Genomic DNA, 15,667 nt, shown 5'->3' with positions numbered 1-15,667 from the left:
ATGGTCCCCCCATCCCAGGTCTCTTGAGCACATGCTCATCGCCATCCCCCATCCCGACCCCTACAGCCTTCTCCCATTGGCCTGTGTGTGAATGTGTCTCCCTGGCAGCGTGGGAGTTCCCAGACTGGGGCCAGGGCTCTTCTCCCTCCCCAGCAGACCTTGCGACAGGACTGGCCCGGGCCTTAGTGATAACACTGGAAGTAAGTGAGCTCTGCTCCCCCGGACTTCTCCATTCACTCCTTTCCCTCATCTTGGACGATGTACTTGGACACAGGGGCAGGGGAAAGAGTGAAAGGGACCCCCACAGACTAATGAGAAAAAATGCACTCCTTTATTCCCTGTGGGAGAGACTGTTCAGGGAGCCTCCAGCATACGTCCTGGGGTGTAGGCTTGGTCTTAGGGCCCCAGCAAGGCTGGGGCAGCAGTGAGGACTCTGCTGGCCCCAGGGCAGGGCAGGTCCAGGTGGGGGCTGCTGCCCCTTCCTCAGAGCTTCTCCAGGTAGGAACCAGGGACGAAGCCACGCTGCCCATTCCGTTCCACTGTCCACCAACCATCCTCCCCTTCCAGGATGACTTCCAGGATGTCTCCCGCAGAGATATTCAACTCGTCGGAATTCTGGGCAAGAGAATGAAAGTGCATTGGGCTGGAGGGGCCCTTTCAGGGGGGCTCTGGTGGGCACCCCCACCCCAGCAGTAAATGGGAACTTGTCTCCCCAGTGGGCCAGGTCTTCAGAGCCGCACCTGGCCTCCTGGAGCCACAAGACGAGGCTGCTCTGGCTGGGGCAGCCTCCGGAGACATGTAGGGTGTGGGGTGTCTTGTGGGACTCGGCCTCCTGCCCTCCTTGGTTTATTTTTAGGCCTTCCTCACCCTGAGGCTTCTTCCCCCACTTTCCCCCCTGCTGCCCACTCTCCCAGCTCTGCTTACACAGGTGTGTTCGCCACGCTCCGAGCCTTCTCAGGCGCACCGCACACAGCCTCCCCACTGCTGCTGAGCCAGCCCCTGTCACGCAAGCACACTCCCATTCTCCTGGCCTGTCCCCCCTCTGACCGAGAACCAGGCTTTGGGAGTCTGCACAACCCAGGGCACAGCCTGCCTGCCCCTAGGGGATTCTTGGCTTCCCTCTGTGTGGACTGAGGGGGGGCTCTACAACATCCACCAAAGCAGGGAGCAGATTGGACTCTCAAGGATCTCAGAGCACCCGTCCTATGGCCTCTCGACCCATCCTTTCCCCATGGACCTCAGAAGACCAACCCGAGGTCTCGTTCTTGGCGCCTGTGGCCCCAGTCTGAGGGCACAGAGTCTGACCCTTGGTCCATCTCCTGCAGGTTGCCCCAGGTGCTGTCAGCATGCCTGCACGTGCACACCCAGGCACACAGTGTCCGTGAATGCCTGGACACCGCGCGTGTGTGAGAACAGTTTCGGGCACAGGCCCTCGTACCCGTTCCACATTTGCTTGGCAGATACACAGCCACTGCCAAGTGCTGGGTGCTGTTCTAGGGGCACACGCCCCAGCTCACTCCACACTCTGGCCTGCCTGTGCCTGCCTGAGGAGAGGGGGTGAGGGCCTCACCTGGGCCGTGTAGTCGTAGAGCACCCTGTAGCCCTGTGCTGGCACGCTTGGGGGGCCCGGCGCCTCCTGCACCGTGATGGCAGAATAGACAACCTCACTCCGTTCAGGGGTTGGGGTCAGGGTCTCTGTGGAGGCGGAGAGCAAGGTGAGGCTTGGAGCCTACCCCTTTCAAAGGCAGTGATCCCGGAAGCCCCCCTGGCACGGAGCTTCTCCTGACTTGGCTCAGCCTCCCCCCAAAAGCAGTTAGAGAACCCGTCTGTGCCACAAAGGAGTCCTCTCCTTTCCCCTGGGCTCAGTTGCTTGGGGGCCCCCACATCACTCCCAGTAACCTGCAGAGGCTGCCAGTGATGCGGTCTTGGGACTTCCGTGTAGCAGCCCGGAGAACCTGGGGGCAAGAAGCAAAGCAGGGAGGGAGGGAGAGGGATTCAGCAAAGCCCCAGGGCTGGGGCCACCTGGCCTCTAGGCACAGAGTGACATGAGTGCCCGTCAGGCCTGAGGGTGGTCCTTCCCCTGCCTCACCCTCCTAAGCCTCCTCAGCCTGCTTTTTGCAGGCTCTCCTCACTGCATTCCCAAGGCCCTGAGCCCCCAGACTTCTGCTCCATCCTCCTTCTAACCCCCACAGGTGAAGGGGCTGCCCTCCAGAGTTCAGCCCGCTTGGGCCTTGCTGGGACCTTCACCTGCCTGGGCCCAGTCAGACCTCCTCCCTGCGCTCCACCACGACCTGGCCAGCCCAGCCACTCCCTGACCATGGGAAGTAGGGACTCCAATGTACATATGAGCACTAGGAAGCAGTGCCAGGCTAATTCACCCCTTCCCTTGTGCCTGGCTCATGCCTGGACTGAGCGGCCGCCATGAGGGTTTGCTGCATAAAAACACCAGAGCCAGCAAGAGGCAGACCCTGGGGGCATTGGGGAGACAGACGTGGGTACCCACAAAGCAGGCAGTGCTGAGGGCTGTGTAAGTAGAGGCTGATGCTATTCCTAGCCTCTGGAAAGGCTTCCAGGTGGGGTTGAGTCCTGAAAGACAGCTTTAAGTTTATTCATTTATTTTGAGAGAGAAAGAGCAAGTGGGGGAGGGGAGGGGAGAGAATCCCAGGCAGGACCTGAGCTGACGTCAGATGCTTAACTGAGCCACCTAGGTGCCCCCTGAAAGAAAGCTTTAACAGACAGAGATGGTGCAAGGCATAGCCTGTGAGTGGCTGTGAGGTGCAAGGGGGCTGCCCAGGATACATGCCCAGGATAGAAACACATGGACATGGGTGTGTGGACCCGGACTGATGATGATACGGGCTGTGCAGGTTCAGCACCAATGACAGAGTCCTGCCCCTACCCAGAGTCAGGGTAAAAGTCGGCAGGGTTGTGGCTGGGAGGAGCAGAGCTCATGGAGGCTGCTGCCCATTTCCCCAGCTTTGTCTATACCTGTGACACTTTACTCAGTTGCCGGCCACTGGCCCACCCCTCCTCAGCTGTACGTGGCTTCTAGCTCTCCCCTGCTTTGGCTCCTGCCCATCCCCTCCAGTAGCCAGGCCTCCTCCACCTGGTGGGACCGCTGTCTCATCAAGGCACCCGTGTCAGTCCTTTCTTGACGCTGTCCCAGGTGAGCTTTTCCATCAGGTGTTTAAATGACCATCTGTGCTGAGACCCAGGTCCTTCCTAGGGTTGCAGGGAGGCCTGAGTCCCCCAAGACTACACTAAGACTGTGAGGGTGTGACTGCCCTCCCTTGGGGCCTTTGCTTTCTCACGGTTCCTGGAGGGGCATGCTGTGCCCCTGCTCTGAGCACAGGTGGTCACTCCCTGTCTCCAGAGGTGTCCCACAGGGGAGGCTTCAGGAGTTCCCGAAGCCTCAGAGATAAGCTGTCCTCAGGGAGCTGAGAGGTCCATCAACCCCATCCTCATCCTTACCTACCTCCTGAAGGCAGGGCCTTCTCTGCACGAGGCTGGATGGAGAGAGGGCATCACAGGGGCCTCGGGGTGGGAGTGGGGCACAGGCACCACATGAAACCCACAGATGCAGACTCCTCCCACACACACACAGGGCACGTGGCCCCCTCAGGAACTTGGGTGCTCTCAATGAGCTGTCACCATTGTCACCTAAGGCCTGAACCAAGAGGGTCTTTGGATTCTGAGTCTGACCCCAACGACTTCTGGGCTCTGGACCTGGAGAAGGTGACTTGTGCAGGTGACACAGTGATGCATGGCACTAGGATCCTCTGCGGCCAGGCCAGGGAAGGGGCCCTGAAAGGCCTGGGGAATTCTCCCAGAGCACTGTCTATAAGGTCTGCTCTTGTGTCCTGATCCTGCACGAGCAGGAGTGTCACTACCACAGCATGACAGTCCAGGGTACCAACCCAGGCTAGCAGCAGGGCCCAAGGGACAAGGAAGCCAGCCTGGGGCCTCCCTGGAGCTCTGAGCGCAGTCACCGGCAAGTAAATGGGGTGTGATTATTTGCTTAATGTCTGGGTCCCTTTGGACTGAAGGTGTCATGAGTCCAAAATGAGGCTGTCCTGTCCCCAAAGAATGCCCAACACCTAAACCCAGCACTAGGCCCGCAGTAGGTGCTCAGTAAATACACGTGGGAGAAACACTTGGAGGAGGAGGGGCCGGACCCACTTCCTGGCACTTCCTCAGCCCCATCTGGCACCTCACCTCTTTATCACACCGCAAGATGGTTGTACGCCAGGGCTGCCGGATGAGGGCGCGACCTCCCGATCGTAATAGTTCTGGTAGGGCACCGGAGCTGTGGGCAGCAAGCCTGTGAGGCCCAGGGTGACCGAGGGCAGGGCAGGCGGGACCTGCACCACCTGATACCCGACTTGTCCCCATCCAGAGACCCAGACGGGGGCCCCACTTACCCACTCTGGCCCTAGCCTGCCTCGGTGCTTGGGGAGGGGGTCTCTCTCACTTTGATGAGACACACCCCACTGTGGGCACCACTGAGATCAAATATTCTGGGCTCATGATTTAGTGGAACCAAACCGGCTGTAAGAAGGCTCCCGCCTCTATTTCCCCTTCTGAGAGTTGTGTTCTTAAGCACTGTGCCATCTCTGCTTCAGAGGAGGCAGCAGGCCAGGGTCCTGACCAGGGGGTTGCCCCATCCCTGACCCCTCCTTGGGGTCTGGCCCAGGGTCCTTCACCCAGAAGGGAGCTGTGAGCCTTGTCCTGGCAGTTGAGGCTCAGAGAACTGGGGCCAGGCCTCTTAGGGACAGATGGGCCTGGCCCCAGAGGCTGTCTACCTGCAGGCCGGGCCTCACCCGGGGGCTCAGTGCCTGTGCTCTTGGCCTGGATGAAGCCATCGATGTCGGCTTCCACGCTGCAGCCTTCTAGCGTCACCCGCACCTCCTCGTAGAGCTGGCAGTGGGCAAGAGCAGAGGCTGAGGGATCAGGCCTCACCTTGGGGCCTACCCTCTTCAAAGCCCTGCTTCTCAGTGGGTGTGAACTCTGGCCAGGGGCCTCCACCCCACCAGCCTCCTCACGGGCCCTGTGCGCACAGCTCAGTGCCTGTATTTGGGGGCCTTGGCGTGGAACTGAGAGGTCAGAACCCTGGCTGACAGCTTCTTCTACTTCCTGAACACCTATTGTGCACAAGGTCCTATGCAAGGGACTTATCTCACTCCTGTCCTCTGAAGAAGACACCACTTTCCCCATTTTATAGATGAGGAAACTCAGAAAGGGGAAGAGATTTGCCCAAGGTTGCAGAGCAAGAATTCAGTGTAGCCAGGCTTTGCATTAATGAGAGGATCCAAAGCCCCCATTCCTTCCTCTGCCACAAGGAGACCACCAGTCCGTGGTCCAGGCAGAAGGGTTCAGGCAAGTAACAACAGTGGGCATCAGGGAGTCTGGGCTGCCTCAAGAGAGCTCATGGCTCTCAGGCTCCACTAACAGAGGTCAGAGCCCCTCGTGTGGAAGTGGGGGCCCCTCTCTGCTGGGGGAACCCACCCCAACACTCCTGGCATGTAGAGTTCAGTAAGGGGAACCAGGACACCCCAGGGACTTGGGGGGCAGAGGAGGGACTGGACCTGGGCTCTTACAAGCACCAGGCCTGGAGTAGAGCAGCCCAGTGTCCTCCAGCCTCTCTGCAAACCTCTGAGGGGCAGTGCAGAAGGGCAGAAGCTCCCTTCTGACCCCAACAGGAAGCAGGTGCTCTATGGCCTTGAGAGCAGAGCCAAGGACCTGGGAGCAGGGGTGAGCAAAGAGGCAGATGCCAGGGTAACCACAACAGCAGTCTTCCAGGCAAGGAGACCAGGGCCTTGGACTGAGTCCCCTGTCCTTTGGGGCTCCAGGGGCAGAGGCTAAGCCCTGAGCTGTTTGTTGATGGACTCAGACGGACCTGGGCATGCTGTTGCCTGGAGTCTCCCCTATCTGCACACCTCCACCCCCAGCTCACTCTCTGCCCCGCCCTGTCCTTAGTCCCCCACCTCATCGTCCTTGACACACTGCAAGGAGAGCTGGTTACAGTGCACCCACAGCGCATTGCGAAGGATGGTCAATCGATCAAACTCTTGCAGCTGGAAAGCCTGCGAGGTGGAGATGGGATGGAGGTGAGAAGTGAGGAGGGGCTCGCAGGGTCAGGCCAGACTGGGCCCCACTCAGCTACCGTGGCACTGACTAGCCACACGCCCCCCCCCCCAACCCTGCTGAAAGCCAAGTCCAAAGGAAATGCCCTTCTTGGAGGATCCCCACACCCACCTTTGTGCCAGCCCCTGAGGCTTCTGGTTCCTGCCCTCACCCTTCCTCCAGTCTCCATCACATGCTAGAAAAAAAGCCCTTGGGCATTGTTGTGAGAGGAGAACTGGACCCGGGGTCCTAAGGCCTATCTCCCTGGTCTTGTCCACCAGCAGGACCCAGGGAAGCCATGGGCTTTTTCTGAGCCTCAGGGCCGGCTTCAGCAAAAAGGGGTGAAGGATGCCTTACTCCCCATCAGGGCATAAAGCCAGATGGGGAACTCCCTGGGACAGGGGCCCAGCACAGGGCCTGGGGAGAGAGCAGATGGGTGAATGAATAAAGGAATGAGGCCTTCCTCCCACTACTGCCTCACTTTCCCCCATGAAGCAGCTGGAGGGATGGACAGCCTTCTCATTTCGCAGCAGGAGAAGCAGGCCTCATGCCCACAGTCACTCACCTCACAAGTGGTCCGGTGCTCCTGCTCCCACTCACCCCGCACCTTCTCCAACTGCTCGATGTTCTGCCTGTACACTCGCTCTGGAAGCACAGGTGGTCCTCAGGGAGGTCAAGGCCTAGACACCCACCCCCAACCTCCACCCCTTTGCTCCCTCAGTGCCCCTGCACAGAGTGCCCTCCTGCCCCAAGTCCTCGGAGTCCCTCCTCCTGCCTCAGAGAGACCTGCCCTGGCTTCTAGTGCCTCATCCAAAAGCCTGTCAGGACCACTTACTCTGGTACTGCTCTTTTTGGAGGTGACTCTTAGCTCCCTGCTGTGCTCTGAGCTGCCCAGGGCTGCAGTAGAGCCCACACCTCAAGATCAGAGTCCAAACCTTTGCCACCCCCAGGTCCTACCCTCTCACAATTTCTAGATGGGAAACTGAGGCTTGGAAAGGGCAGCACTGAAGGCGGGGGGAGGGGTGGAGCAGGGGAGCTGTTGAGTTGGAACCCAGCAGGCTGGGTTCCATGACCTCCGTTCCCAGAAATCTGAGGGACACCTATCTGCCAGCCAAGGCAGCAGCTGGGTTCTGGGAGAAGCAGAGAAAAAGGGAGAACATTTTCAGGGGGCAATAGGGGTGAGCTCTCTGCCCTAGGAGGTGTACCAACAGAGATGAAGTGTGTTGGGAAGGTTCTGGCATCAGATGAAGGATAGAGGAGACAGAAACCCAGAGAAGGCTGTGTGTGTGTGTGTGTGTGTGTGTGTGTGTATAAGAGAGAGATGATGAACAGGTCTGTCTCCCATGATGGTGGTTGTAAAAGTCCTGGACTCTGGAGCCAGATAGACTGGGTTGAAATGCATTTGTGTGTGTGTGTGTGTGTGTGTGTGTGTGTGTGTGTGTATGTGTGTATAAGAGAGAGATGATGAACAGGTCTGTCTCCCATGATGGTGGTTGTGAAAGTCCTGGACTCTGGAACCAGATAGACTGGGTTGAAATGCATTCACCACCACTTCTTGGCTGTGTGGCCTTGGGTAAGTACTTAACCTCTCTGTGTCTCAGTTTACTCATTTGCTTAAAAAAAGGATTCAACAGTGTGGCCAAGCCACTCAGCCAGCTATGCTGGGGGCTAACCTCACCCACCAGCACACCTGCAGCAGCTGCAGCCAAGCCTCTCAGCTGGCCATGCTGGTGGCCAGTCCTGCCCATCAGCAAGCCTGCAGCAGTCACAGCCAAGTCACAATAGGAGGACATATGCAGCCCACACAGGGGATACCTCTAGAGTCCTGGTTCTAGTGACCAGGAAGGATTGTCCTATTGGGACCCACAAGACATACATAGCTGACCTACCTAACACATAGAAACAAGCACAGTCAGACAAAATGGAGAGATAGAGGAATATGTTTCAAATGAAAGAACAAGACAAAACCTCAGAAAAAGAACTAAATGAAACAAAGATAAGCAGTCTACATGTTAAAGAGTTCAAAGTAATAGTCATAAAAATGCTCACCACACTTGAGAGAAGAGTGGATAAACTCAGAACTTAAAGAGATAGAAGATATTAAAAAAAGAACCAAACAGAGCTGAAGAATGTAATAACTAAATGAAAAATACACTAGAGGCAATCCACAGCAGATTAGGGGATGCAAAAGTACAGATAAGGTAGTAGAAAATATCCAAGTGGAACATCAAAAAAATAAGTTTTTATTTTTATTTATTTTTAATTTTTTTATGTTTATTCATTTTTGAGAGACAGAGACAGAGCATGAGTGGGGGAGGGGCAGAGAGAGGAGACATAGAATGTGAAGCAGGTTCCAGGCTCTGAGCTGTCAGCACAGAGCGCGACACGGGGCTTGAACTCATGAACCGTGAGATCATGACCTGAGCCTAAGTCGGACACTTAACCAACTGAGCCACCCAGACACCCCAAGAAAATAACTTTTTAAATGAGGATAGGTTATGGGGCATCTGGGTGGCTCGGTCAGTTGAGCGTCTGACTCTTGATTTTGGCTCAGGTCATGATCTCACAGTTCATGAGATCGAGCCCCACATCAGGCTCTGTGCTGACAGCAAGGAGCCTGCTTGGGATTCTCTCTCTCCCTCTCTCTCTGTCCTTCCCTTGTTTGTGCTCTCTCTCTCTCTCTGTCTCAAAATAAATAAATACACATGAGCAAAAAAATTTTTAAATGAGGATAGGTTAGGGGACATCTGGAACATCAGGTGTCCTATATTTGCATTTTAGGGGTCCCAGGAGGAAAAGAGAGAAGGAAGCAGAAAACTTATTTGAAGAAATAATAGCTGAAAACAACCCTACCATGGGGAAGGAAACAGACATCCAGGTCCAGGAAGCACAGAGAGCCTCAAACAAGACAAACCCAAAGAGGCCCACACCAAAACACATAATCATTACGATGTCAAAAATTAAAGCTAGAGAATCTTAAAAGCAGCAGGAGAAAAACAACTAGTTATATATACACGAAAAACCACAAAGTTATCAGCTGACTTTTTAGCAGAAATTTTGCAGGCTAGAAGGGAGTGATAAAATGCTGACAGAAAAACAAACAAAAAAAAGACCCTAAAACCAAGAATACTCTACCTGACAAGCAGTATAATCAATTATATCTACAAAAATTGGTCAAGAAATATACAAAATAAAAAAGATGTAAAATATGACATCATACATATGAAATGTAGAGAAGGGAGTAAAAATGTAGTGCTTTTAGAAGGTGTTGGAACTTAAGTGACCATCAATGTAAAATAAATTACTCTATTCATAGAATGTTATACATGAACCTCATAATAATCATAAACCCAAACCTATAATATTAACAAAAAAGAGAAAAGAACCCAGTCATCAAACCACAAGGGAAGAGAGCAAAACTACAAAACATCCAGGAAACAGTTAACAAAATGCCAATAAATGCATGCCTGTCAATAATTACTTTAAATATAAATGGACTGAATGCTCCAGTCAAAAGACATAGGGTGACTGAATGGATAAAAAAACAAGACCCAGCTATATGCTGCCTAGAAGAGATTCATTTCAGACTTAAAGACACACACAGGTTGAAAGTGAAAGGATAGAAAAAGATTCCATGCAAATGGAAGCAAAAACAAAATAAACAAAAACACAACTGGGGTAGAAATACCCCTATGAGGCAAAATAGACTTTTTAAAAAGATGGTAACAAGAGACAAAGAAGGGCATTATACAATGATAAAGGGATCAGTCCAACAAGAGGATGTAACAATTGTAAAGAGCCACACACCCAATACAGAGACACCTAAATATAAAAAGCAAATAATAACAAACACAAAGGGAGAAGTACAATAATATTAGGACACTAACACTCCACTTACATCATGGGTAAATCATCCAGACAGAAAATCAATAAGGAAATGATGGCTTTGAATGATACTTTAGGCCAGATGAACTTAGATATGTGCAGAAGATTCCATCCCAAACCAGCAGAATACACATTCTTTTCAAGTGCACATGGAACATTCTCCAGGATAGATAGATCACATGTTAGGCCACAAAACAAGTCTTAGTAAATTTAAGAATATTGAAATACTATCAAGCATCTTTTCTGATCACAACAGCATGAAACTTGAAATCAATTACAAGGAAAAAATACAAACATATAGAGGCTAAACAACCAATGGGTCAATGAAGAATTCAAAAAGGAAATTAAAAAAATACCTGGAGATGAATAAAAATGGAAACAACATTTCAGAATCTTTGAGAGATGGCAGAAGCAATTCTAAGAGGGCAATTTATACCAATACAGGCCTACCTCAAGAAATAAGAAAAACCTCAAATAAACAATTTAATCTTACATCTAAAGGAACTAGAAAAAGAACAAACAAAGCCAAAAGTTAGTTGAAGGAAGGAAATAATAAAGATGAGAGTGAAAATAAATGAAATAGAGACTTAAAAAAATCAGAAAAGTCAATAAAACTAAGAGCTGTTACTTTGAAAAGATAAACAAAATTCATAAACCTTTATCCAGACTCATCAACAAAGAAAGAAAATCAAAAAATAAAATCAGAAATGAATGCGGAGAAGTTACAACTGACACCAGAGAAATACAAAGGATTGTAAGAGACTACTAGAAAAAAACAGATGCAGAAAAGCCATTTGAAAAAATTCAACATCCAGTCATGATAAAAACTCTCAACAAGTGGGTTTAGAGGGAACATACTTCACCATAATAACCCACAGCTAACACCACAGTCAATGGTAAAAAGTTGAAAGCTTTTCCTCTAAGATCAGGAACACAACAAGGATGCCCATTTTTATTCAGCATAATATTGGAAGTCCTAGCCACAGCAATGAGAAAGGAAAAAGAAATACCCAAAATGATATGGAAGCAGGAAAACTGTCACTGTTTGCAGATGACATGATACTATACATAGAAAACCCTAAAGCTTTCACCAAAAAACTATTAGAACTAGTAAATGAACTTAGTAAAGTTGCAGAATACAAAATTAATACACAGAAATCTGTTGTGCCTCCATATACCAATAATGAAGTAGTGGAAAGAGAAATTAAGAAAATAATCCCATTTATAATTGCACCAAAAAGAATAAAGTACCTAAAAATAAATTTAATCAAGGAAATGAGAGACCTGTACTCTGAAAACTAAGGCATTAATGAAAGAAATTAAAGACAACACAAATAAATAAATGGAAAGATAGTCCATGTTCACGGATTATAAGAATTAATATTATTAAAATGTCACACTACCCAAAGAAATCTACAGATTCAATACAAACCCTATCAAAACACCAACATTTTTCACAGAACCAGAACAAATCCTAAAATTTGTATGGAACCACAAAAGACCCCAAACAGCCAAAGCAATCTTGAGAAAAAAGAACAAAGCTGGAGGTATCACAATCCAGACTTCAAACTATACCACAAAGCTATAGTAATCAAAACAGTATGGGACTGGCACATAAACAGACCCATAGGTCAATGAACAGAATAGAGAGCCCAGAAATTAACTCATGCGTATATGGTCAACTAATCTATGACAAAGGAGGTAAGAATATACAATGAGGAAAAGACAGTCTCTTCAATAAATGGCATTGGGAAAACTAGACAGCTACATGCAAAAGAATGAAACTGGACTACTTCCTTATACCATACAAAAAAATAAACTCAGAATGGGTTAAAGGCCTAAATGTAAGACCTGAAACTATAAAAGTCCTGAAAGAAAACATAGGCAATAAACTCTTGGATGTCAGCCTTCAGAGTACTTTTCTGGATCTGCTTCTTCAGGCAAGGGAAACAAAAGCGAAAATAAACAATTGGAACTATATCAAACTAAAAGCTTTTGCACAGCTAAAGGAAACGATCAACAAAATGAAAAGACAACCAAATGAATGGGAGAAGATAAGGGGGTAATACCCAAAATACATAAAGGACTCATACAACTCAACATAAAAAAAAAAATCTGATTTAAAAATAGGCAGAGGCCTGAATAGACATTTTTCCAAAAATGACATACAGATGACCAAAAGACACTTGAAAAGATGCACAAATCATTAATCATCAGGGAAATGCAGATCGAAACCACAATGATATATTACCCGATACCACTCAGAATGGCTAGTATAAAACAAACAAACAAACAAACAAACAAGAAATAACAAGTGTTGGCAAGGATGCGGATAAAGGGAACCTACTTGCACTGTTGGTGGGAAGGCAAACTGGTGCAGCCACTCTGGAAAATAGTATGGAGCTGCCTCAAAAATTAAAAATGGAAATACCAATTCAGTAATTCTACCTCTGGGTATTTACCTGAAGAAACTGAAAACACGAATTTAAAAAGATATATGCATCCCTGTGTTTACTGCAACATTATTTACAAGAGTCAAGATGTGGAAGCAACCTAAGTGTCCATTGATAGATGAATGGATAAAGAAGATGTACAATGGAATATTACTCAGCGATAAAAAGGAATGAAATCTTGCCACTCATGACAACACGGATGAACTTAGAGGGTTATGATGCCAAGTGAAATAAGTCAGACGGAGAAAAACAGATGCCATATGATTTCACTTTATGTGTGGAACTTAAAAAACAAAACAAACAGCAACAACAAAAAACAGATATAGAGTCATAAAAATAGAGAACTGGTGGTTGCCAGAGGGCAGGGGGTTGGGGGATGCAAAATAGGCGAAGGGGATTAAGAGGTGTAAACTTCCATTCATAAAAGAAATAAGTCACAGGGATGAAAAGTACAGCAGAGGGAAGAGAGTCAATAATAGTGTAATGACACTGGTGACAGACGGTAACACTTATCATGGTGAGCACTGCACAATGTTTATAATTGTCGATTCACTACGTTGTACACCTGAAATTGATATGATATTGTAGGTCAACTATACTTCAATTGAAAATCTAAAAATTTAAAAGAGATATAATTAGAGGTGCCTGGGTGGCTCAGTCAGCTAAGTGTCTGACTTCGGCTCAGGTCATGATCTCATGGTTTGTGAGTTCGAGACCCACATTGGGCTCTGCGCTGACAGCTCAGAGCCTAGAGCCTGCTTCAGATTCTGTGTCTCCCTCTCTCTCTGCCCCTCCCCTGCTCACACTCTGTCTCTCTCTGTCAAAAATAACATAAATAAATAACATAAATAAATAAATAAATAAATAAATGGGGGGACATTTATAGCAGTCATCTCATAGGACTGCTGTGTTGTGCAGACTGGTTGAAACATGCAAAGTACCAAGAACAGTCTTGGCAAATAGGAGAACACCAATGTTTTTATTTTACTTGCATGATCGTGTGAGACTGGTAAGCATATGACTCTGTACAGTCCTGCATGAGTGTGTGTCCCCGGGGTGAGGAAAATGTGGGGTGGGGCAAGGGACAGGCCTATCTGGGCTGCCATCCCAGGGCAGAGGAAGTGGGCCAGGCCGCGTACCTGCCTCCGTGGCTGAGTCCTTGCACTGCTTGGCTTTGTTCTGGCTCTGAGGAGACAGAGGAAAAGCAGTGCTGAGCTGGCCCCAGCGCTCGGGCTCCCAGCCTTCCTGGGGGGCTCTGAGGTGCTTCTATCCCACCCTTCCTGAGCCACCCAGGGGGACACTTAGGAGCCAACTGTGGGCAAGTTCTACCATTTACTCCAGCGTCACCCCACAAAGGACCACAATCAAAAAGCGTCCAATTAAAAAAATAAAAATAAATGCATAACCCGTGCAGATACATGTGAAAACTGGATATGAAGATCAGAGGGAGAAATATGGACTGGGGCCAGGTCCCATGGCCCTGGCCACCTCTGAACTCACCAGCTGGGACGTGGGCCCTGCCCTTACCTTGTTGCCCCTAATTCACCCACAGTTCTCTGCCCTTTGTGGGCCTCAGCTTTCCTGTCTGTGCAATGGCTGAAATATGTTCTTGGGCCCTGGTGCCTCTGATGCCTCACCCTGGCCCAGGGGCCAAAACAGTCAAGATCTTGGACTCTGGATGACCTGGGTGTGTATCCTTTCTTTATTCCTTCTTGGATCTGACACCTTGGACAAGCCACCCACTGTCTCTGGGCCTCGGTTTCCTCTCTGTGGCATGGGTCTCCTGAGCCTGTCTCCAAGGGTTATGTGAGAGTTAGCTGGCCCTGTCTATGTCCTGAGATTCCAGGAAACCCATTCCACAGATGGGAAGATGGTAGTTCAGAGAGGAGTAAACAGATGTTCCAGATGTGGACCTTTCTTGGGGTGTCTGTGGCATGCCCTCTTTCCCTCCCTGCCCTGCTCCAGCCCTGGGTGACACCACATGGCCTCAGTGGCCCCACGCACCTTCTCCACTTGCTTCTGGTGGCCATTGGTGCTAATGCGCTCAAAGGCCTGCTCGGCGTCATCGGCGTCCCGGCACTTCTGCTCATATGTCTTCTTGGACTGCGGGTGTGGAGAAGCATGACTGGGTGGGGGGGGGGGGTGCGGGAGGCACCCAGAGTGAGGCTCCCTGAACCCAGCCTCCCTTCTCCCTGTCGGGGACTGTGGGTGGAGTGGGGGCCTCCTAACCAGGGACAGGGATCTGGGGGTCCAGAATAGAGATGGAGAAGGGAGTTTTATTTCCAGGCCCTGTCCAGTCTCTTTAGAGACATGGTCACATCAAACCACTAGCAGGTCCCTGAAAATACCATGCATCTGCACGATGCTGGCCTCTGCATATGCTGTCCCCTTTTGCCGAACCTTTTTTCTCCTTTTCACTCAGTGTCCTAGGGGACACAGCTCAGGGGTCCTTTCTCCCTCCACCCCCAAAGTCCCTAGCTAACAGTATGGATCATCCCGTGGGCCACTTCTGGGACTGACCACCAGCCCATCAATCAGGAGCCCCCCAAGGGCAGGGTCTGGGTCCATCCACATGAGTCCTTGGCTCCCTGCTCAGCCCCAAACACCCAACAGGCGATGGTGTGTGTTGTTGGGCAGGGGTTGAGGCAAGCCCTGTTCCAGGGGCCCAGCCCAGGGCTCCTGAGGTCCACATTGTGAGTCCTCCACCCCTCCAGGCCAAAGACCCTCACACTCACATCCATAGCCTTCTTGTAGAGAGACAGCTTGCTCTTCTGGACACGGTCCATGACGGCCTCATACTGCAGGGGACACAAGGTTCTGAGCAGGGGGGCTGCGGTCTCAGGATGCTCCCCTAGGCCAAGAGGACGGGGTGTCCCTGGGATGAGACACAGCATCCCCTCCTGGCTCTGAAGGGAGCAGTGACAAGATGCCACAGAAAACTAGAGCCCGGGGCAGGATGTGCCCATTGTGTCTCTTTGCTGCAGACTCCAACCAGGACTTGGTCTCTGTCCCGGGAATACTCGCCCTGCACACACACACACACACACACACACACAGTCCTTCACTCACAGTCTCTGTACCTCCTCACGCTGGTCATACACTGTGTACACACCGGCACACATAGGCACACAAAGTTCCACATGACACACAGAAGTACACACTCACAGGCTCCCATTGCTCCCACCGCTCACGCTCGCACACACAGG

General features: G+C 50.4%; 1 protein-coding gene across 3 annotated transcripts in view; it reads right to left on the bottom strand.

The window, feature by feature from the left end:
* Positions 1-309: 309 nt before the first annotated feature.
* The window catches only part of PSTPIP1 (proline-serine-threonine phosphatase interacting protein 1), a 46,959-nt gene continuing 31,601 nt past the window's right edge, over positions 310-15,667 (bottom strand). For all 3 annotated transcript variants that reach the window (XM_030317628.1, XM_030317629.1, XM_030317630.1), the window contains 10 exons: positions 15,197-15,259; positions 14,466-14,564; positions 13,601-13,646; positions 6,689-6,768; positions 5,985-6,083; positions 4,821-4,917; positions 4,216-4,306; positions 1,900-1,955; positions 1,571-1,695; positions 310-615 (listed from right to left, as the gene is read on the bottom strand). In XM_030317628.1, coding sequence (XP_030173488.1) covers positions 484-615; positions 1,571-1,695; positions 1,900-1,955; positions 4,216-4,306; positions 4,821-4,917; positions 5,985-6,083; positions 6,689-6,768; positions 13,601-13,646; positions 14,466-14,564; positions 15,197-15,259 — 888 coding nt within the window. In that variant the 3' untranslated portion in view covers positions 310-483. The remainder of the gene's footprint in view (positions 616-1,570; positions 1,696-1,899; positions 1,956-4,215; positions 4,307-4,820; positions 4,918-5,984; positions 6,084-6,688; positions 6,769-13,600; positions 13,647-14,465; positions 14,565-15,196; positions 15,260-15,667) is intronic.

This window comes from Lynx canadensis, chromosome B3 (assembly GCF_007474595.2).
Source record: "Lynx canadensis isolate LIC74 chromosome B3, mLynCan4.pri.v2, whole genome shotgun sequence".
In the NCBI taxonomy this organism is placed as follows: domain Eukaryota; kingdom Metazoa; phylum Chordata; class Mammalia; order Carnivora; family Felidae; genus Lynx; species Lynx canadensis.
The sequence above is the reverse complement of the archived record's forward strand: the minus strand, read 5'-3'. Positions and strand labels throughout refer to the sequence as shown.